Source organism: Dermacentor silvarum, chromosome 1 (assembly GCF_013339745.2).
Source record: "Dermacentor silvarum isolate Dsil-2018 chromosome 1, BIME_Dsil_1.4, whole genome shotgun sequence".
Classification (NCBI taxonomy): domain Eukaryota; kingdom Metazoa; phylum Arthropoda; class Arachnida; order Ixodida; family Ixodidae; genus Dermacentor; species Dermacentor silvarum.
The window spans coordinates 220,704,841-220,728,798 of NC_051154.1; the positions used below are offsets into that span (position 1 = coordinate 220,704,841).

A 23,958-nucleotide genomic window follows, 5' to 3' on the forward strand; every position below is an offset into this window, starting at 1 on the left:
TCATTGCACAACAGCTATGAAACGCTGAAGCATTCTGTGAATATGTTCTCGAGAGCCTCAATCATAGAGTACAAATCTTGTGAAGGATACAAAAGTCCACCCCAGTCACACTGCTCAGTGTACTCTGAGGGTAACAGGTGTGCTTTGGCTTCTGTTTGCCTAACAAGGAAGATATGCTCACATGAACAACAGTTAAGTTTCAGGACGCACTTTCTTGCTACGTAGCTTGCTACATAATTCCCCGCAGGGGTGCCTGCGTAAGCAGGCGTTTGGTGGGTTGCGACACCACGGACCCGAGCACATGGGGGTCGGACCCTCCCACGCTTAACCGTGCGTGGCTTAGCTGTGTCCGGGGAAAAGGGGATCCTGGGGGTTGAGCCAATGCTGAGTGCTTGGACCTTTATGGCCCCTCGGCGGAGGCAACACACCCCTTTGGCCTCGGCTTCACGTAGACGGCACCCCCGGGCTGACCCACCCGGGGGAAATCGGTAGTTGCCTTTTCCTGTCTCTCTCCCTCCAACCTTCGTCTTTCTCTCTCACTTTCCATCTCTCCTGTCTTCTCCTCGCTTCGTTTTACTTCCAATTTTCCAGGCAGCAAGGGTTAACCTGGTGTAATCTATCCAACCTTGGGTCTATTATATTAGGTTATAGTGGCTATGTACAGCTGGCGTCTGCGTCTCCTTCGGGTCTCGTAGCGTCCCCTTGTTGGGCTCGGTGGTGGGTGGCTGGCATAGCTGCCGAAATCATCGTTACCTTTATGGCTTTTTCGTCATTCCCCCGACTCCCTGATCGCCCTCATAAACGAGGGCGCACCGAAGAAGTTTTTAAGTTTTTTGGCCGCCAAGTTGATAATTTCCCAAGATTTCATGTTATACATTCCGAGAAAGCAGAAAAGTCAGCAAGAATAGTCTCACCTTTTCTGGTTGCGAAATCACTGATGGAGGCTTTTGGCCCAGGCTACAAAGTTTCCAAATTGGCAAGCGGTGATCTACTTCTTGAACTCCGTGATAAACTGCAATACGAAAAGCTACCCAATCTTGTGTCTTTCGGGGCCATTCCAGTGAGTGTCACCCCACACCGTTCTATGAACACCATTCGTGGTGTCATCTCCGATGATGATCTAATGGAGCTAACTGAGACTGAACTTTTGGAGGGATGGAGTGACCAGAATGTCATCAATGTGAAAAGAATTAAGATAAGGCGTGATGGTAAAGAGATTCAAACCAAGCATCTAATCCTAACATTCGGCTCAAGTGTACTTCCCGAGATTATCGAGACAGGCTATGTAAAAATCCGAGTCAGGCCCTATATCCCGAATCCCCTCCGCTGCTTCAAATGCCAGAGGTTTGGCCACAGTTCTCAGAACTGCCGAGGCCGAATAACCTGTGCCAAATGTGCCGATGAACATCCATCTGAATCTTGTGAGAACGCGCCACACTGTGTAAATTGTGATGGGGAGCACGCCGCGTATTCGCGTTCCTGTCCATCTTGGAAGAAGGAGAAAGAAATAGTAACGATCAAAGTCAAAGAGAACATATCATTCAGAGAAGCGCGAAGGCGGGTGTCCTACCTGCCGAAGAATAGCTTTGCCGAAGTGGCGCGTCAGGGGGCAGCGCCACAACGGCCTCCGGCGGCTGTCAGGCCCACACACAGTGAGCCGGCGGTGACGCCATCCGCCCCCTCGGCGGCTGCAGCTAGTGCTGCTCCGCCATCTCAGAACAAGGGGCCATCGACCTCCGGGCTGGTGGCCTCAAGGGTCTCGTCCCACGAGACGAGGCCGTCACGACACACCAACCGCTCGCAAGAGCGCGTGTCCAGCGTCTCACGAGAGGCTATGGACACAACAACCAGCCAGACGGCGCCACTTGCGCCTAAGGAGCGGCGGGAATCTCTCGACCGCTCCAGAAAAGAGAAACCTCGCGTCACGGCGCCTGGAAAGGGCACCGTGAGCTAGTCTTCATCTTCTGAACACACAGCACAAACTCCTTTTCAATATGAACACGCAAATATTACAATGGAACGTTAGGGGTCTCCTTCATATCCTTGATGATGTCAAAGAGCTCCTTCTTAAATATAGTCCGAGGGTGCTGTGTGTCCAGGAGACGCATCTCAAAGCAGAGAACACAAACTTTTTAAGGCACTATGCCATTTTTCGCAAGGACCGCGACGACGCTACCGCCTCGTCGGGCGGTGTCGCTATAATAGTAGATAAAGGTGTTGCCTGTCAGCAATTGAACCTCCGAACTTCCCTTGAGGCAGTTGCTGTCCGAGCAATACTGTTCGGTAAGCTAGTCACAATTAGTTCGATTTACGTCCCTCCTTGTTATCAACTTTCCAAGACACAGTTTCAAAGCTTCATTGATGAACTTCCTCCGCCATACATAGTTGTCGGTGATGTGAACGCTCATAGCCCCTTATGGGGCGACTCTCGTTTAGATGCGCGAGGACGCCTTATAGAAAATTTTCTGTTTTCTTCAGGTGCATCTATACTTAACAAGAAAGAGCCAACTTATTACAGCGTTACACATAACACATACTCAGCCATTGATTTAAGTATAGTCTCGAGTACTCTAATTCCGTATCTGGAGTGGTCTGTTCTCAGGAACCCCTTTGGGAGCGACCATTTCCCAGTTATGCTAAACTTAACAAAACAAGATACATGCTTGCCACATTTTCCTCGATGGAACATGGACTCGGCCGACTGGGAAATGTTCCGAGAGCTTACGTATTTAGGCGGAGATGAAATTGCTGTTTTTAATGTAGAAGACGCTGTTGCATACCTAACAGGTTTCATTATTAGCGCTGCAGCTAAATGTATTAAGCAAACTAGCGGATTAGCTAATAAGCGTCGCATCCCATGGTGGAACGACGAATGTCGGAAAGCGCGCAAAAATCAAAACAAAGCTTGGAGATTGCTTCGCAATTCTCCAACTGCTGAAAACCTCATTAATTTCAAACAGATAAAATCACAAGGTAGGAGAACACGTCGACGTGCAAAGAGGGAAAGTTGGGATAGGTACATCACCAGTATAAATTCGTACACCGATGAAAGAAAAGTCTGGAATCGGGTAAATAAACTAACAGGTCGGGAGTCACATCCCCTACCCTTAGTAAGTACACAAGGTGATAGCCTCGAAGATCAGGCGGATTGTCTAGGCGAACATTTTGAATATGTGTCATGTGCATCGCACTATACCGAAACATTCCTGAGAATCAAAGAACGCGAAGAGCGGCGGCCCCTAAATCGTAAAGGCTCATCGAGTGAGGCCTACAATTCCCCATTTACTTTAGCTGAGCTTCAAGCATCTCTCGCTTGTTGCAACAACTCAGCGCCAGGTGGGGATCGTATCATGTACGAAATGATTAGGTACTTACACCCCGAAACACTGAAAACACTCTTGTCTCTTTTTAATGCCATGTGGGCGGCTGGCTGTATTCCGTCTTCATGGAAGGAAGCCATAATCATCCCCATACTTAAACAAGGCAAAGACCCGTCCTTGGCCAGCAGCTACAGGCCAATAGCTCTAACAAGCTGCCTGTGCAAGCTGTATGAAAAAATGATAAACCGGCGCCTAATATGCTTCCTAGAAAATAACAAAATTTTGGACACCTTCCAGTGTGGTTTTCGAGAAGGTATGTCTACTACAGACCACCTTGTCCGCATTGAGGCATATATTAGAGATGCTTTCATACATAAGCAGTTCTGTCTGTCTGTATTTCTAGACCTAGAGAAAGCTTACGACACCACATGGCGCTTTGGAATTCTCCGAGATCTTTCGGCAATGGGTGTTCGTGGCAATATGCTTAACACAATCGAAAGTTACCTCACTAATCGCACATTTTGCGTAAGGGTGGGCAGAGCTTTGTCTAGGTCATTCACACAAGAAACTGGTGTGCCGCAGGGCGGTGTGCTTAGCTGCACACTATTTATTGTAAAAATGAATTCGCTGCGTACAGTCATCCCACGCACAATGTTTTATTCCATTTATGTCGACGATGTGCAAATAGCCTTTAAGTCATGTAATATTGCCATCTGCGAACGACAGGTACAGCTGGGAATTAACAGATTGTCCAAATGGGCGGAGGAGAATGGTTTTAATGTTAACGCTCAGAAAAGCACTTGCATACTCTTTACAAACAAGAGAGGCGTAACGCCTGTCCCAAGTATACAAATCAAAGGAGATGTGCTCTCTTTGAGCAGCGAGCATAAGTTTTTAGGAATCATTTTAGATTCCAAGCTTACATTTATTCCTCATATTAAGTATCTGAGGACAAAATGCCTGAAGACAATGAACGTTCTAAAACTTCTGTCCCGCACAACATGGGGCAGTGATCGAAAATGTTTGCTTAACTTGTATAGGAGTCTTGTCCTCTCCCGGCTTGACTACGGGTCTATAATTTATAATTCTGCAACGCCAAGTGCATTAAAAATACTAGATCCCGTTCACCATCTGGGTATCCGCCTCGCGACCGGTGCTTTCCGAACAAGTCCGATCCAAAGCCTCTATGTAGAGTCTAACCAGTGGTCACTCCATCTGCAGCGTTCATATCGCAGTTTCACATATTTTCTGAAAGTACAAGCAAACAATGAACATCCTTCTTATTCAACCATAAATGACGTTACTGCTGCCACACTCTTCCATAATCGACCTGCAGCGAGAAAGCCATTCTCCTTGCGTGTGAGGAACCTCAGTGAGGAAATGGGTGTTCCGCTGCTTGATCATCGTCCTATGGCTCCAGTGAAACTGTTACCGCCGTGGCAGTGGCAACTCATAGATTGCGATACATCGTTTGTAGAGGTCACTAAACACGCACCAGAGGCACACATTAAAATGCATTTCTTAGAGCTTCAATACAAGTACTCGTGTACAGAGCTTTACACTGACGCCTCCAAGTCACATGCCGGGGTGTCTTATGAAGCCGTTGGCCCATCCTTCTCGGAATCCGGTGTACTCCACCCGGAAACGAGTATTTTTACGGCTGAGGCCCATGCACTGTTGTCGGCTGTGAAGCATATAAGGAAATCAAAACTTCAAAAGGCAATTATATTTACGGACTCCCTAAGTGTCGTAAAAGCATTGATGTCACTCGGTAAACAAAAAAATCCTGTACTTACTGAGCTCTATTCCGTTCTCTGTCAAGCGTATTTATGTAACCAGCATGTCATTATATGCTGGGTGCCTGGCCATAGAAGCATTGAGGGTAATGTGCTAGCTGACCGAATGGCTACGTCAATAACATCACACGCTATTAACCCTACAGCTGCTGTCCCTGTAACAGATCTGAAACCTTTCCTGCGAAAGAAACTGCGAAGCCACTGGCAACGCTTGTGGGATGCTGAAACAAGTAATAAGCTTCACTTGATTAAACCACAGTTAGGTTTCTGGCCCCCCGTAACGAAAACACGGCGAACTGACGTCCTATTCAGTCGGCTGAGAATAGGACACACGTACGGAACCCACAGTTTTTTGTTGACAGGTGATGAACCACCAACCTGTGGTAGATGTGGTGAGAGGCTGACCGTCCTCCATGTCCTCCTGGAGTGCCGGGAAGCCGAAACAGAGAGAAGGAAACATTTTCCTCTTGCATACCGATACCATATCCCTATCCATCCCAATATGTTTCTTGGCAAAGAACCGATTTTTAATACCAAAGCAGTCCTAGGTTTCTTGAATGACGTGGTACTACATGTAATTAGCCCTAGATATTCGTAGCACATCCTCCCGCCAGAGGATGCTGTTGCGATAGTGTTTAGTATAGCACATGTCTCCAGGCCTTTATGTCCAAGGGTTCTGTTGAGGCAATAGTGCTTCATGCCAATTTTCGCATCGGACATATTTTGGAAATAGTAATATTTATTTGCAATGCATATTCAATGTTCATAGCACACGCCATTAGTCATTCCCATAATCTTATTACCTGTAGATTTTATGCACTTTACAGCGACAATTCTAGGCCCCTTTACAGCCACGTCATATCCACCACTCGTAATCCATCGCATCAATTTAAACTCATTAACACTGGCCCGGCGCTCTTTGGCCATTATTGGCCCTTGCGCCGTTAAACCCCATATATCATCATCAGCTTGCTACATAATATATTAGCTGCGAGTCACTCCTCTCCATTACTAATGATGAGTGGCTGGTATGGGGAGCTTCTACTGTGGGTAGAGTCTTCGGCTTCTTCTAACCTCCTTTGGGCGAGCAGCTAATCAACGCTATTTGGAGTAATGTTGGGAGTTTTGTCGTCCACGCTGAGAAGTGCATTTATGATATTAGGGGTGCCATTTGCGCCGTCCACACTCCTTGCCATGTTGTAAAATGACGAACAGTTCAACGTGATATAAGAAACTGATCTGGCAAGGGGAGGGCATTACAGCCGCTGGACTGGTACCCATACAACTAGGCGCAAAGCAATAGTTCTTTTGCCGAGGTCTCCTCATCTCATAATTCAGTAACTCAGCCAACTCGGCGCGCATGCACCACCAACAAAACCACGCATGCGCACGTGCAACTGCAATCGGTAAACACGCCGGGGCCTGTCCGAACGTGCGTGGCGGGGATGCGCCTTCAGGTGAAAGGCGCAGTGGCACTACCAAGCGGTGCATGAAGATTTCCGTGCATTTCGCCTTGTTGGCGCTGCTTCTCTCCCTCGCCCCACTACCCCTATTTGGTTCACTAAACTTGCAACTAAGGAACGACAACACAGTAGTGGAAACAAACTAAAGGGCATTTATTGTGCCTTCTGTACAGTAAGCAAGCTAGCTGAATTACAACTAATGGAACATGCCAATGGGCACTGACAAATCAAGAAAGTCTGACTCACCGTGAAGCATATCGAGCGACTATATTCGCCTCGTGCCGGACAACAACACCTAGGGACGTACTCCACGATGATTGCCTTGGTGATACTATCGCCTTCGCGTGACGTAGTGCTCAACCAGCAAATCAGCTCATCCGATTTCGCTCAACCAACCAATTAGCACGCGCCTGATGGCGATACTGTTGCCGAGGCAATACTATCGCCGAAAGTGATCATCACAGAATACGTTCCCTAAGCTGTTCGTGGGTGAAGTCTCGTGAACGGAGATGCATACGAAGGAACGAAAGGGAGTCTGAGGAATGTTTCCTCGAAGCGCCCCGTCGAGTCGAGTTGAGTTTCTGTAGCCAGCGAGGAGGCTACTTCCCTTTGCACCCGAGTATCCCCGTCGTCAGGTGACGTTATCAGCAGATCACGCGCCATCTTTTGTACTGCTGCACGTGCTACAGCAGGGAAGCCAAATTCCAGGAAACACAAGAGCCGTGCTGCTAAAAGGACATCAGGGGATGCGAGAGAGTCGAGCGTCCCCATAGTGTGCACAGCAGTGCAGGTGTAAGGCGTAAGTGCGGGTGTAAGGCACTTTATATTTTCATCGTTGATTTGCAGTGAGCACAAGTTTGGAAGTTGTACCGGTTTTTCTTTTTCTTGCACGTACTATGGCCTCAAAGCTTGTAATCTGGTTTTGATAACACCATAAAGTGCCACAGGCAGGGTGTGGTGCGTACAGGTCCTTGAAATCCTTGAAAACCCTTGAAATTGAAAAGTGCGTTTTCAAGGCCCTTGAAAGTCCTGGAATTTTTTTCCTTCCTTGAAAATCCTGGAATTTCGTGAGAAATGCACTCTGATAACGACATTGTGACCTCCTTTCTGTGGTAGATCCGGCGTGGAGCTCCCCATTTCAGAAACAATACGCCGGCGCGAGCACACATGGTTCCGTTTTGCAGAACTGCACGTAAAAAATAAAAGGCTTCACCGCGTCAAACCGCGAACAGAGCGAGAGACCCGTGCCGCGCTTCGGTGCTGGCTCGGCTGGGAGGGTTTATACGCTGCTTTCCTCACCCTATCTATCGTTCGTTTCACTCCTCACACGTCGGTCTGGCTTGCGTCACTTTCACTCTTGCGCGCGAGGTGAAGCTATTGAAGCTAAAAAGAGCTATAGTGGAGAGCAACTTTACCACTGATGCTCAGTGCCTTTGGGTGGAGGTTTGTTATAATATTATTTATCATACTATAAGTGCAATAACATTACCATATTTTCTGTTCTATAATTCTTACCTTTGTATAAGACGAACCCCCCTCAAAACGGCAGTTTTTCCGAAAAAACAAAAACAAAACGCGTATAAGTCACTCGGGTGTACAAGACGCACCTGTTCTTTCGGTAAGCGGTTTAAAAAAGTTACAGTGACGTTTCGCTCCTTGAACGCGGGTCACGCGCAAGCGTATGGGTGCCATATATTTCCAATCCAGGCGCATTTCTGCCGTCGTGGTTGCCGCGATGCTCCGTATAAAGTCCAAAGGCGATAACATCATCCCCGCGCGCCGTATGCTGTATTATGTGCAAGTGAAAGCGTGCGACGGTGAGCCGAATCGCGCACAAGGGAGGAAAGCGGGAAGGCAGCCCGGGAGGGAGGAGGGGGGGGGGGGGGGCTGCCTGTACTCTCGGAGCAACTGCGTAATTTGCGCAGCGGCGCATGCCGTATCTTGACAGCGATCTGCAGATGCGATGACTTCGCGGTTGATCGACTCGCGGTCGGCCTACCGCCGCTTGCATTGCTGCACCATCCTTCTCGCGCGGCGCTCAGGTCCAAACTTGATCACGAGAACCCGGCACCTCGATAGCGCGCACAGAACCCGTAGCAATTAAGTCAACCAGCGCGCCTCGCGTGACCATAACATCGGATCCCATTTTGACGGCAGTTTTTCCACAAGAAAAAAAAAAACCGTACATAGGTCGCACCGTTTTATAAGACGCACCCACGAAAAATTAAGAAAAATACGCATCTTATACACCAGAAAATGTGGTATGCTGAATGTTTTGGAAATGTTTGATGAACCAACCCAGCTAATGCTGCAGAACCTGAGCAGCTGTTGAGTGTTCATTGTGTTAACTTTTAATATAGCGGACTTGAGAAATGATCAAGACAAGGCATGACAAAATGACAAGACATGACATGACAGAATTGCAGTATACATCTATTTGTTATAATATAATGGATGTGTAGCAAGACTACACCGAATGGTTTGGAAATGTGCGGTAAGCTTGCTCAGTTAATACTGGAGAAGTCAGAGTAGCTGTTGGGAGCATTCATTGTGTTTTGTGAACTTTTTTTGGCATTGTTGTGAACTTGCAAACTGATCAAGGCTAAACATTATTAACATCATTGTGGTATACATTTGTTTTTTTTTTATTTTAGTGCAATAACCCTATGCTGAATGTTTTGAATATTTTTTGGTGAACTTTACCCAGCCTATACCGGAGAAATCTTAGCCGCTGTTGTAAGCATTCATTTTGTGTTGTGATATTGAGAAGTTATCAAGGCTAGACATTTTTATTATAATTGTGATATACATTTATTTATTGTAAGTGCAATAAAACTAGTCATTTTTGGAAATGTTAGAGTAAAGAAATCCTACTTTGGATGCCACTTTGAGTCCTTGAAAAACCTGTGACAGGTCCTGGAAAGTCCTGGAATATCCTTGAATTTTTGCCTTAGAAGTCTGTACGAACCCTGCACAGGCCAAACAGCTTCTCGCACTCGTACATTGCATTTTCTCTTGCGTAATAAACCAATTTTACCACATGCATTAGCATGATGGCTGTAGTCCTCAACATTTTCCCGCTGTATTTGAATTCGGGGCAACTTTGAGGAGAATGCCATTGTGGATTTTTCCAAGTTGGGTGTGTACCTCAACCCCACTCCTGTAATTGAATATTTTTATTCTCACCTTCCTGCTTTTTCATTGTCATAGTGCGAACAAACGCTTCTTACTATAGTTGGCTTCCAGCAGCCAGCTTGCTTTACGGCAAAACTCATGAAATTGTCTATTGATGCCGAGCTACTGGCACTGCATGCACAGTTTGTTTTTTTTTTTCATTATGGGTCATTTCTTACGGTGAATTAAAGTGCATAATTAACAATAATTTTTGTTAGCCATCTTGTGAAAGCCCTCACGAAGGGAGGTGACAACAAAAAAGCAGCAGGACATCTGCTGAATATCATAAATCAAGAGCTATTGTCAGTGAACATTGCTTTCATGTGCACACAAGCCAATCATGTAAGCTCTCAGGACATCAATGCAAAAAAAAAAAGAAACGTAACACAGTGCCACCACTGATCATGTGTGCATACTATACAATGGATGTCTAAGAAACTGATGCAGAATACATCAGAATTGCAGAAAATAGTGAGTCATGTCTAATTCATTCAAGTAATAGCAAGATCTGTCAGTACTTTTTCTGATAATAACAGGAGACCAATGCTATGACAAGTGCTGTCAGCATGTGGTAAGTTAGTTTCAGTCTGAACAGTAACGGGGGGGTGGGGGGAAGAGGGGGGGGGGGTCAGGAATCATCTAGATACGAGAGACTTCTTTTTTACTTTTCTGCATAATATGCCTCAGCTAGTATTTCCCTCCAAAGTGATGATTATTACACCAAACGATAGTAGCCTGTTTGTAGTCGGGTAGCTGCAGACACATTTCACAAGGCAAATTTACACCAACTCACCCAACGTTTAATTTTGTATAGTATGATGGTGAAACAGTGCTAAAGATGAACACAGAGAGGAGAGGTAACAAAAACTGTGCGCTGTGTTTCTCTTCTGTTTCATGTTACCCCACCAACTGGCTCAGCTGTGCCTACTTTTGTATAGTAGCCTACCCGGATTTGTTAATTATCTTTTTTGCTTATTAGCACCTGCTTCTTTTATGTTCTCATTAATTGTCTTGTATTTGTCAAGTGGTGTGCAGATGAGTGTATTATTTTTTAGCAGTAGTTGTTACTATTTGCTTGTTGTTCTCCTCCACCACCTCCATACGTGATGCTCTACAAAGGTACCTCAAGTGTATTATACACTTGAAGATGACCATGGACTGCTTACACACAATGTCATGTTTGGCATTGCCACACTCAAAACGTCTTGCTGATAACATACTGTGGTGGCGCATCCTCATTTAGCTGTAATGCCAAGTTGTTTCACTGTTAATTCATGCCCTTATCTTTGAAGCTAGCACAGTGTGGGGCACACAGTGAAGTTGTAATACCGTGGTTTGCCTTGCAGTTCAAAGTGTGCTACTACTGCTCAGACTTGGGTCATGATGGCGCGCGGTGTCCCCAACGGATGTGCTCTCGTTGCTATGAGCAAGGGCACACACTGGCCGAGTGCAAAGAGACTTTTTTGCCTTCATGCACCATATGTAACACCAAGGGCCACCCTAATAGTGTAAGTGCTCTGTCATGTTGTCTTTTCTGCGTCTTCCACTTTGGGAGTGTGTTCTGACTAATGATGTAGCTACCGCAGCATGCCTGCAGTTCCAAGTGTTTCCTTTAGCCATAACATTTCAATGTGAAGATGCAGCTTGCTTTGCTTCTGAAAATGGTAGCAAGAACATAAGCATGAAAAGCCGCTCTTGTTTATAACAAGCACCATCAGGGAACAAGAAGTTGTGGCACTTCGTGTGATGGTGCAAAGGCATCACAAAATAGGCATCAAAAAGGCATCACAAAAATAGATGTACAAATTGCATGTGTGACATGCACATGAGCAGGGCTCAGAGATGAGGACACAAGAATAAAATGTCAGGACGCTGTGCTATGTCATGTATTCTTCACATCATCATCTCTCAGTGCTTCTGGAGTGCCATGACCCACCAGTTATCTCAATGAGATATGTCACGTGCAAGCCACTGTCAGTGCCAAATTGTATGCAAAAACAATGACTCAAGATGGACACATGCACTGTTTAGTAGTATGCATATTCTTCTGCATTGCTGCATTACCAGCAGGGCTGGGCAAAATACTTTGCAATTGTATCATGATACTGCGATACAAGATACTCGGGCAACAGGTACTTAAAATATGGATACAAGATAAGTATCGCAATTATTGATCCTATATGATACTTTTCATTTCTATCTTAGATACTTGTATACATTAGCAAATTTCTTATTATAGATCTATATAATCTAGCAGCAAACAGGTATGCACAAAAATGTTTGCTTGGAAATTTCATAACTCCGACCAACCTTGCTTCATTTCAATGAAATGTCTGTTGATATCTGAACATTTTTGTCTTTCTTGCTCAAAGTATAATATTTTCATTCCAAAACAATTTATTGGGGTTGCTTTAGCTGCTTAACATGAAATCTCTTTATACGCTGCTTTGTCAGCTGTGTTTTCTTGTCGCTTTTGTAATCGATGGGAGTCGCTGCTTTGCTTGTCGACCAGCTAGCGGGTTGCCATTTAATTACAAGAACGTCAATAAGAAGCCTCTGCACGATGGTGCATATACCGCTGTGGAGTTTTACCTTGTCTGTAAAAACAAAAAATGAACAAAACTAAATGTCAGCTGCGCGCAGACGTTCGCATGCTTGTTTTTGTGGAGATAGCGCGAGCGCCACCACGTGACTCTGCTCCACCAATGGGGACGTGCAGACCTCATCGCCTGCCCTCGCTGGAGGGCTCTGGTGGAAAGATCAAAGAATGTCGCTGCCTTTAGTTTATTCAGGTGGCTTAGTGGCAGCAGTATCAGCTTGAAAAGTAGAGCTCAGCCGTCGTTTATAGTTTCGCACGGTGGTGTTGCGATAGCAGTATCTTGCATCTTAAGATACACGATACATTCTTTCATGTATTGGATATACTGATACTTGTCTTGCCTGATGTATCATGATGCAGATACAAGATACCCAAAGAGTATTTAAGATGGTATCTAAGCTACATGTAGTATCTGCCCAGCACTGATTAAAAGTTTGTTTTGTTAGGAAGGCCAAATTGTAGGAGCATGTACAAGGTTAGGCTTTGGTAGGGGTGTGTACCCATATGGCTGGGACAACTTGAATTGTTGATTCTGTAGGCTTAAATAATCTTACTCTGCGTCCAGCACCATGGCTAGAAATATGTAAGTGTTACCTAACATAACTTCTTAATTTGGAACTAAAAAGGCTAGTAGATAAAACTTAAGCAGCCTGAACATGTGCCAGACACAAAGATGAAAAATACCCCCAATTTTGTCATCTTTAAGCCTCATTCTCAACCTTGGGACCTTTTACTTGCCTCCTAATCACTTCGTAAAAACTACCAGCCATCCCTTGTGCTTGCAAGTGCCACTGGTCAAGTTTAGGTCTGGGTTCAGTAAAATGTTTTCACATAATGGAAACATCTACTACTGAATGAAGAGCTCATATACTTTTAAGTAACTTGTGAATCAGAGTGCCAGTTGTGGATCACACAGAACATATGCATCAAACAAATTATTGATTGTCTGTTCTTTTTTTCACATTAAAATGCCAGCGGCATGCGCGTGCATGTGTGTGGTGCAAATTTTGCTCCAGCAAAGCTCTTACATTGTATGATTCGTTGCAGCTTTGTCCGGACTTGTGGCGGCGGTACCACATGACGGTAAGTGTATGAGCTTTGATTTATTAAAATATGCCTCATCTCACTGTATTTTGTTGCATTCTATTCCTTTTTTTTTTTTTCTTATCATGCATCGCATGTTAAGAAAAGTGATGAAGTGGCCGACTTCAGCAATAATGGGGGTGCAGCAACATCCAAACCAACGACAAGAGCAAAAATTATAAAAAATGAAATAGATTGTATGAAAATATGGCCTCTAATTTAAAATTCCAGGTGAAGTTCACTTGGACTTAAAATGGGTGCCAACATGATATTTTGAAGTCTTCTTTTTGTTGCTTTAAATGAAGGTCCTAGACCTCTAAATCCTAGAAAAAACACTTGAAAGCCTTGGAGCACCCTAAATAAGGTAATATAATAACTTTTCTACAGCCTGTTTTGGTTTCGTTTCTACTGTGTCGTGACATCGTGACGTAGTATGTGGTCATGTGAAAGCAGGACTTTGTGACATTTTTACACCTGGCTCAGGCTGGCTCAGGCGTCCGCTATGCTGCTACATAGGCCCTCACAATGAGTAGCGGCATACGATGCGACTGAGTAAGCCGGAATGAGTGGCAAAACGTCGCAATGTCCTGCTCCCACGTGACCACATACTGTGTTATGACGTCACGACACAGTGTCCTCCTAGGAAATGAAACCGATACTGGCTGTAGAAAAGCTATTTTGTGAAATTAAATAGGGTACTCTCAGGCTTGCCACTATTTATTGTAGGGTTCAGAGGTCTAGGATCTTCATTTAACGCGAAAAAAAAAAAAACAAATTGAAGAGTCGAAGCTGTCACGTCATACCCCCTTTAAAGAGGTCTTATAAAGAAAAGGCATTGCTAAAAATTCTGCCATACTCAGAAAATGCTGTCTACTTAATTAGATATGCTTTGGGAGCCATGCATATTGGGAGCCATACGTTATGACAGAATTACCTGTCCGGTGGGATAATTTTTAAGTGAGGAACGTCTCCAACCAAAAACTAAAGTTTATTTTGTCATATTTTTGGGGCAACTCGGCTGCTTCTCTTGAAGTTTAATGACAAATGGCAAGCTGCACAACTTTATAGAAAATCTTGATAGTAGAGGGAATGGTTTTTATGTAAGCTGGTAAGCTTGTTTTTCTGGTAGGAATGAGTGCCTAGGGAGATGAAAGGAGAGGGGAAGGGATGTGTGGGATTAGAGTTGGCGATGCTGTAGAAGATACTGTTGTATGCTGCTTCTTTCTACTCTGCTGTGGTGAAAAGACAAATATACAGCAGGGAGGTTGCCCTCGAAAAGATGGAAGTTGTTCGAATGTTCTGGAAGTGCCGCAAGTCCAGTAACAGTCTTTTATCACGATTGGTCTCTGTTTGCAGGCTTTCAATTTTTTCGAAAGCAATTTTATGGTCGGCATCTTTCAAATGTTCCATGGCAGCACTGTGTTCTTGAGCAAAGGTTCCGACGTTATTATGCTGATTGATTTTTTCAATTAAAATTTCCATAGTTTTGGTTGCTTGGCAGTCAGCACGTAGAATCTTATAATGATACCTTGACACATTTCATCTTCCTTGACTGTCATTCATACCAGAAAAACAAGCTTACCAGCCTACATGAAACCCCCTCCCCCTATTATCAAGATCTTCTATAAAGCTGCACTGCTTGCCATTCATTGTTTAATCCCTGGAGGAGCCGAGCTTGTCCTGAAACATTGGGGGTAATAAACCAGTTTGGGTTGGTGATGTTATTCATTTTATAGATATGCATTGTGTTACACTGCAGCTGTCCAGAAAAGTTTGTTTTGTTCACTCAAAACATCGCTTTGGTAGACAGTAGAACTTTTGCTAAGACATAGCCATAGCAACATGAAATGAGGCGTTAGTACAAACATCTGTGACATTAAAACATGGCTGCCAAGGGGCCTTCATGATAAGTAAAGCCTCTACAGACTGACATGTACATGACATAGCAACTGGTGAAGCTCTCTCTGCAATGCTCAGATAAGTGATCTGGAGCTGATGGTGATGTTGAAAAGCTGCTGTGAGATGCCAGTGCTGAAGATGAACTTCTGACTCCCAGTTTTGGGGGCTCTCATATTGTCCAATTGTATGTGTCAAACTGCTGGGTGCACTGATAAAATGTGCATGTTTTGTTCCCTTGTTAGGTATGTACTGTGCTAATTTAATGACTCTTAAGGCAAAAACTATGGTTAAAGAAAAAAGCAACATTGTTGTCTTTTTTTAAGGCGAAAGCCTTAAATCTCCATGTTTCAAGATTGCTGTGAGGTACAGAAAAAGGGAGCTTGCTCGCCTCGCGCTCGTGACACTGCTCACGAGTTCGTCTACTTCCACAGCTGGCTCCAACACTGCTCATCAGGCCAGCATCCCATGCTGCCCCTCATGCTTAATGCCAGAGGACATTGAGGGAAAGGGCAACATTGGCGCTGGGGAGGAGGAGGGAAATGTCAGCAGCAGCGCAGTATATTGAGGGCAAGTGCGGTGGCGGCGTTGGAGAGGAGGAGGGAAATGCCAGCGGCGGTGCCCGTAGAACGTTATGGAACTGGCGCCACCATGCGTCTTGTATACATTGCTGCGTGGGCTCAGAGCACGGCCGATTGATGGAACGCACGAGGTGCGGCCTGCCACATTGCCCGAAACCGGTGTGATGCACCTAGTTCTCTGCGCCACCGCAGCGGCGCCACTGCTCGTGGGCAGGCATGTGCGGGTGGGAGCGTTGTGCGAGAGAGTTGTGCTTTGTTTCCAAAATATAAAATAAAATCTCAGTGCTGCCTGCAAGAACATCAATATACCCAGGAGTCGGTATTGGGCCACTAATGGACTTGCATAGGAACGGCGCACCTTTGTCGCTGGTTTCAAGCCATATGACCATTGTTCAAGAGAACTGGCGAGTTCTTTATCGAGCGGTAGTACTGCCGATACAGTGGGCTCTTTTGTTGAGTGTGCTGATTTGCTTGCCTTGCTTAGTGTGCTTGTTTGTTATTAAAAAAAAAACGTTAAATGAAACAACCAATAAATGCATGCATAATGACATAGGTTTGGATAACTATTTTCTGCTACATTTCTTTAGTTTCACCTTTCTAGAAAAATGGAATTAGGTAGCAGTTTATAGTGGATCGTACATTCAGCCACATTGCCAATGTGTAGCATATTTATGTAAAGACAATGCAGTGAAAAAAAGGGTTCAATGTGAATACAGCTATTATTGTTATTTTCTTTATTTACACGATGTGAATCCATGGAAAAACGCCTCGTTCAACAGCTTTAAAGTCGTATGTGACCGTTCTACCTTCTGTGACGGAGGCTTGTAGGCGAGTTTTAACCGCTCCTCAGTTGCAATCAGGTCCCCGGCCCAGTTCGCCAGCAGCGGCCGTAACAATTTGCTTAGAAACTTCTTATACAGTACCTCGGTGTGGTCGTCGGTGAAGTGAAGTGCACACACCAATTAAAAACCTGTCATTCGGCTCCCAAATGCTTCCTTTGCCACTTCCCTGTCGCGAAATGTTTTTCAGCGATGCTTTACGGCGTTCTACGTCGCACGGAAACTGATGATGCCGGATCAATGGATATTTTCTTGCGTTAGTAGCGCACAGCAGCACGCAACAGTTGCGCAGCATAGCGCCACATGCAGCATGGCAACTACCTCGACACTGTTACACTACCACGTGTGCGGACAAAAGGCGTACAAGCGAGACGCGAAATCTCTCCCGCGGGGCTTTCCCGGAGGGAGAGTAGACCCGTAGCAGTGGCGCCACCCCTAAAAGAGTGGCGGCAAATGTCTACTTTCGCCTCACTGCTCTGCCCATACTTTGCCGCGCGACGTGGCAGGCTGCACCTTGTGTGTTTCATCGAGCGGCCGTGCTCAGAGCATTCCACATCGGCATGGGTCCAACTAGGCTTTCGCCTTCACATTCTTAGAAACTTCTAACCATTCCCCGTAAGCATCCCACAGAACTTTTCAGGATGTGAAGACTGTAGGAAAACATGAATTCTTCATAGCTTATGCATGCAGCCTGCAGTTGAGCATTGGGATAAGTATCGGGACTACGAAATCTATTTCCAAGAAAAATTGGCACTTCTTCCTCCTTAAGCAGAGCCATACTTTAATCAGGAACAATAACTTGTTTGTGTCCTGAGGTAATCGGAACTGATTTGGTTTTCTTTCTTTTTTTTCTTCTTCCTTGCTGTAGACTGAGGAGGGTCCCATTGTGCGGGTTCAACTCAAGGTGCGGCCTCCCGAAGAACGCTACTGCTACAACTGTGGCCGCCAGGGACACTATGGCCATGTAAGTCCAAGTCCAGAAATGTATTGCATGCCAATGTTGCTGTCTATTTTTATGGCTCCTAACTTGTTAAATGGCTGCCATGTGCTTCCGGTTGAATGAATTTGTGCCAACTGAATGACTACTCCTACAGTCAAGACTCATTGGAAGGCCCATGCAAATCTGTTGTGTGCACTATATGGGCTACCTTTGAGAAAAAATGCTGTGAACAGATAGTATCTGGTAAGAGAGAGAACTATTAACCATTTATTGTGTGAATGTGCCATTTATTGCTTTCAATTAATATATTGGAGAGATTTATTGTGTCCGGTATTCAGGTAAATGCAGGTGGACTGGGTGTTTTACCGGCGGGGTGGAGACAAACGTGAGCGGCCCGAGTGGTGCAGCCACCTGGTGGTGCAGAGCTCAGTCAGACAAACACAGCTAATATTGCAGTAACCAAGTGTATTTCACATTGCTCCTGGTGTATATTTTCGGCAGCAACACGATTACGCCTCTGACGAAAATTTACTCCTGCAGCGAAGTAGAAGCCTTATATCATAATTAGAATTTACAGGTACTTAATGAAGCAAGAAATAAAATGAGACGCAAGATTTTTGTTTCATTGGTCGTTTTGAATGGGCCACGAGTCTGTTGCAGAAAATGTTTTTCTCAACTGGCCCTTCTGAGTTACTGTCTTCAGAACATCATCAGGAAACAATTTTTTTTAGAAAGGTGCAGCGTTGGCTGATGAATAAAACTTGCTTGTATGTCTTTCCGTCAGCAGTTACCTCGTGCTGGCATGCACCTTGGGAGTTGCTAGCTTGATCAGAATTTTTAGGAGATGTTAGCTTGGATGACAGTCCTTGTGATGCAAGCCTGACCATAGTCTTTCTTTCTCTCACTTATCTTGCTCTTCCGTCTTTTGCGGTGTTGCCTGTGTATTCCTGGTTGCAATGGTCCTACATGGCGCATGTCCATCAGGGCCTCAAACTTCTCTGTCTTGTGTCTTAACTGTCTAGTGCTTCCACTGTGGACATCACAGATTCGTGAATGACATCGTCAAGTCGTAACCAAGTGTGTCGGTGCTGTTGCTGGATATCGAGTGTTGGCGTTTCAAGTTGTTTAGGTGCCCTTTATACAGTGCCATAAAATGGAAACATATAGTATGTCGCACCTGATTTTTGTTTCCTGAAAGGACACTACCCATCTAAAGTTGAGAAGAGCTCTCTTTACTTGGTAGAAGGTGGTAGCATTCGTCTGGGGATGCACTGTTCTTTGTAGCCGAAGGTCGGCCCGAAAACCTTTGCATGTTCATTTGCTCCAGGTTGGTGTGGAGCATGGAGGAAAGAAACAAAACAGGAGAGGCTCTGACGCCATGTTTTTGAAGCCGGAAGTGCAGCCATGTTGGTGTGCCATCTTCCTTTGCGCCTCCAATGAGGGGTTCTGCAGCTTGCCGGAAGTGTGTGCTGCCGACACGCGTCAAAACAAAGCCTACGAAACTTCTGTAGCAATTTCAGTGAAGCAGACGCACTCCTGTGTTTTCCCATGGCACGTTGAAGGGGACGACGAAGATCCGCGCCGTGATTACTTGAGTGTATCTGTTGCTGGCTTACAGTCACACTCACAGACCCAAAACACAACTTTCAAGCTTACACACCACACTCCAAAGTAAGCTTTTCTCGCGAACAAAAAGTGCTACAAGGAAGGCACCGGTGGAAAAATCTTATCTCACTTTTCAGAGACCGAGAGCAGCAGCGAAAGCTTCAGGAGTGCTGTTTGCTATGGCAACATTGACATTTGGGGTACCCATCCCAGTGCACCTTTGCGAAAAACAGCAAGTAACTTCCGCCACACTTTCTCCAATATGTCCGTGCTGGCCGGGGCCTCTCCTGGGTTTCCTTCTTCCATGGTGTGGAGCATTTATTTTTGCGCATTTGGGCCGTTGTATTATCTTTAATCAATTTAGCTTTTGCTATAGTCACCATGGACAGGCTGTGAAACGTTTCTCATTGTTTTCTCGAAAAGCATTTCTGGTGGTGTTGAAGTTTTGGAGTGACGATATCTCTGGTTCTCCTTATCCTGTCGCAATAGTTGTTCTTTTTTTCTCTTTTTTTTTGCCAATAAAGTAGACAGAAAGTGACGTAGGCCTAAAATATTAACAAACACTATGACAGAAATATTCAAACAGTAATAATTTGTCCTGGTTGTTACTATGGGTTCTCACTTCTGAATGTTTGCCATGCTATAACTCATGCTATAACTTTGGTATAAACCACTCTAGGTCTAGGACATTCATTCTTGCAGCCACTTCAAGCTCCAATTATTCGACATCATTTTGATATGCCAGTCTCCTTTATAATGACCAGCATTTCATAGAGAGGTCATCTTCAGACCAGCTCAAACAAAACATATATTTCTTGATATTTTGAAAACTACTTGTTGCACAGGAAGATTCATATCTTATTCGAAATCAACGTGTCAGTACATAAGCCCGCCATGGTGGCGTAGTGGCTGTGGTGTTGCCCTGCTAAGCACGAGGGCCCGGTATCAAATCCCGGTCACAGTGGCAGCATTTCAATGGGGGCGAAATGCAAACATGCCCTCATAATCATATTATGGTTTTGCCAAGCAAATCACTAGAATTTAATTTAAATCAAAATGCATAGTGATGCAAGTTTGATCAAAATATGCCCATAATAAAAAAGACTATCTTTAAATGGAGTGTCGCTTCAGGCATTAAGATGGCCATTCTATGAGTTAATGCATCGTAGTACCATCATTAACAGTGTGCCATTGTACTTGGCACGTAACACATAGGAAAAAGTTAGTCGCTTTTCCGCTGTCGAGGAAATGGGGTAAGTGAAGCTTATCGTGTGTTTCTTCGGTGTTCCTCCGAACGAATTGCACAGACAAGTACCACGTTTTGCTCAAATCACAACTGGTCACACGCACTGCAGCTTGTTCCGAAGTTCCGGTTGAGAACTCGCGTTGAAACCTGGCCTTCGCACCGGGGAAGTTGGCACTAGCGTTGCCGAGGCTTGAACCACCATTGTCGGGTTCCTGGAGGGCTACGTTTGGCCGGAAGGCCAAACGTCAGCGTTTGGCCATCGCACTCCCGCAACTCGGGGTCGCACTCCATCGCACTCCCGCAACATCGCACTCCCGCAACATCGCACTCCCGCAAACATCGCACTCCCGCAACTCTCGGTCGGCAGCTCTTCGCTGACGTTTCGCCTCAACATCGCGCTCCCTCAACTGGGGGTCCACGGCTCTTCGCTGACGTTTCGCCTGGGCTTTGGAAGCCCTCCCACTAGAATCGCTACGTCGACAACGATCCCTCTCCCGAGCGCGTTCATTCTGGGTGGATTTCCATGAAATTTCTTCAAAATTAAATCTGTCCGTTACTAAAGACACTGAATGGCTCGTACCCCCTTAAGCAATGGCTTATACCCCTGTGAACGCGGCCGCCTCATTACTATGACAGGAGTGAAATTCTACGCTGCAATGATTAGCGGCAACGCAGCCAGCTGTGGAAGCAGATGACGAACGCGGGAGCAGTGGCACAAGCGCGTGCCGACCACCTGTGCAGCTCTGCGAGCAGCTGGTTTTTTTTAGTGTTACATCGCCGGTGCAGGCTAGCGTATACAAGCTTTGCTTGAAAAAGCTGCTCAGGTCGAACTCGTGTTGGAACAAGGTTATGTGAAGCATTCGGCCTTGCGTTTTGGTGCCAGGACACGCTGCAATGATTAGCGGCAACGCAGCCAGCTGTGGAAGCAGATGGCGAATGCGGGAGCAGTGGCACGAGTGCGTGCCGACCACCTGTGCAGCTCTGCGAGCAGCTGGTTTTTTTTAGTGTTACATCGCCGGTGCAGGCTAGCGTATACAAGCTTTGCTTGAAAAAGCTGCTCAGGTCGAACTCGTGTTGGAACAAGGTTATGTGAAGCATTCGGCCTTGCGTTTCAGTGCCAGGACATGCTCTCGCTTCGCTCCTTGCTCCACAGCACACCTGTGCTTTGCTTGCTTGGCCTGCCACTTCTGTACGTGCTCCATGGCGTCACTGAGTTCTTGCCTCTGAGCCGTCGGCAAAACTGGTGCACACGGCTGCTGTCTCTTTTATAAGCAAATTGTTTCTCTGCAATATGATGGATTTATGCCAATAATCTCGAAGTGCTATGTGAGATGAACGAGTGGTAAGGTTGACAGCCATACACTCTTTCCACGTCTGTGTCTGTGGCCTTATGGGTAGAGCATCCAAATAGTTTTGCGCTGAGGGACCCTGGTTCAAATCCCACCACTAGTTTTAATTTATTGTGGCCCAAAACGAGGCGAGACACTAACATGCCCACCCAACCATCGACCAAGTACCTGGTAAAAGGCAAAGCACACTTTACGTTAGAAAAAAAAATTCTTACTGTAATTATGTAGTAGGTGTGCAGCATCAGCCAGGGCCATGCATGCTGTCCTGCAATTTTCTCCCACTTTTTTGACTAGGTGCACAGCTCTGTTCCTCATTCTGTGCCAGCGAGCCTGACCTCAGTGTACCTAGGGATGACACACATTTGAGAAACTGGACACATTCACTTTGTCACGTGGTAGTTTTGATAAAAGATACGCAATATAGTTGCCCCTCGATTGGTGTCGAGGAACGCAGCGGTGCTTGTGTCACTATTGCCGTCACATTGTTGTACTTCTGCTGCCTTTGCCAATAATTTTCACCCAGCACCATCTCCTAGTTTCGCTCCCGCCCATATTGGGTGGTTTCACTGTGATGTGAATGGCTAAATTAGGCACACCACTGTATTTGCATTCATGCATTCAGTACATTTTTGTTTGTGAGGCATTTTAACTTTTTCTTACACTTGTGTATGGCAACTTTGCACCTTGGAAACTAGCAAACATAGCAATCAGGCTAATTGGTATAGATCCATGGCTACAGACAGCACATCTTATGTTGTCTGTCCCTTGTCTTTGCATCTGTTTTACACTGCCTGTAACCAAGCTTTAGAAACTAATTGCACACAGATTATGAAATTTGTGAATGCAAATGCATTTCTTTCGCTGAACTGTTTGAATACTCTGGGAACTATCTTCATTAGAACTCTTCTCGTATAGGACTAGTAACACCGTCAAATAGAACTCGCAGTGCATCATGCATGTCACGCCCTTTGTTGTGCCAATATGTAATGGGTATGTATGTGGCTTCTTAAAAACGATGCTGTACACAGTGTGTAGTTGCACTGAAGGGATTGCAAGCAGCAGCCATGTCCACAACTACATTGGAAGCTTTGTTTTTTGTTATTGAACTGTTGGAAAATTTCTGGGGCATTTTAATGAATAAGGAAGCTGTGCGCCTAAACTGTCTGCAAACGCAGGTGTATTTAGCATGGGCACTGGTATGATGTAAAAGCTTGTCCTGCCAAAAAAAATATTGTTCACCACAAAACATTTAATTATGCATTTAGGAGTTATCTATGTCATTTGCTAAATTTGTTGATGATGGTGCCTTTAAGAATACTATTTATAACTTTTATTGACAGCAATGCCACCAGAAAAAGCGTGGGCGGCCATCAACACCTTACATCGTTTCTTACAAGGACCCTTACCGCCCTGAGAAGCCCCCACTTGTGCTGAGAGGTAAGTGCACGCTGAACACATTTCTCTTCTCCTGCTGGCAGTTGGCACTGAAACAGGCATCTTAAAGATAACTAAATACAAGGTCTGTTAGAAAAGTATCCGACCTTTGGCTGAAGAAAAAAAACTGGCATAACTGGAGCATTGGAAACCTAATCACCCTCAAAGTAGTCTCCTTGGGACTCCACACACTTCTCCCAGCGGTGCTGCCATTGTTGGAAGCATTCCGAGAAGACCTCTTTCGAAATGGAGTTTAGCACAGCTGTCGTTGCAGCCATAATGTCCTCTCTTGTCTGAAATCGCACTCCTTTCAATGGCCTCTTGATTTTGGGAAACAGCCAGAAGTCGCAGGGGGCCATATCAGGAGAGTAAGGAGTCTGTTGAACTACAGGAGCCTGTTGAACTACAGGAACCGGTTTTTTGCCAAAAAAGTCTGAATCAAGTGCGAGGAATGTGCAGGAGCATTGTCGTGATGGATGCGCCAATTTCCTATTGATCACAACTCCGGCCTCTTGTGCCGCACAGCATCACGTAGGCGACGGAGGACATCCCTGTAGTACTATTCTTTGGTGATTGTTTGACCCTGTGGTACTTGTGGTGTACCACACCGCGGGAGTCAAAGAAAGCAGTCGG

The 23,958-nt window shown here is 45.4% G+C and overlaps 1 protein-coding gene across 1 annotated transcript in view; it reads left to right on the top strand.

The window, feature by feature from the left end:
- The window catches only part of LOC119436777 (zinc finger CCHC domain-containing protein 7-like), a 41,386-nt gene that overhangs the window by 6,914 nt on the left and 10,514 nt on the right, over nt 1-23,958 (top strand). The window contains exons 3-6 of the mRNA XM_037703766.2: nt 11,100-11,261; nt 13,400-13,435; nt 17,620-17,715; nt 23,232-23,328. Coding sequence (XP_037559694.1) covers nt 11,100-11,261; nt 13,400-13,435; nt 17,620-17,715; nt 23,232-23,328 — 391 coding nt within the window. The remainder of the gene's footprint in view (nt 1-11,099; nt 11,262-13,399; nt 13,436-17,619; nt 17,716-23,231; nt 23,329-23,958) is intronic.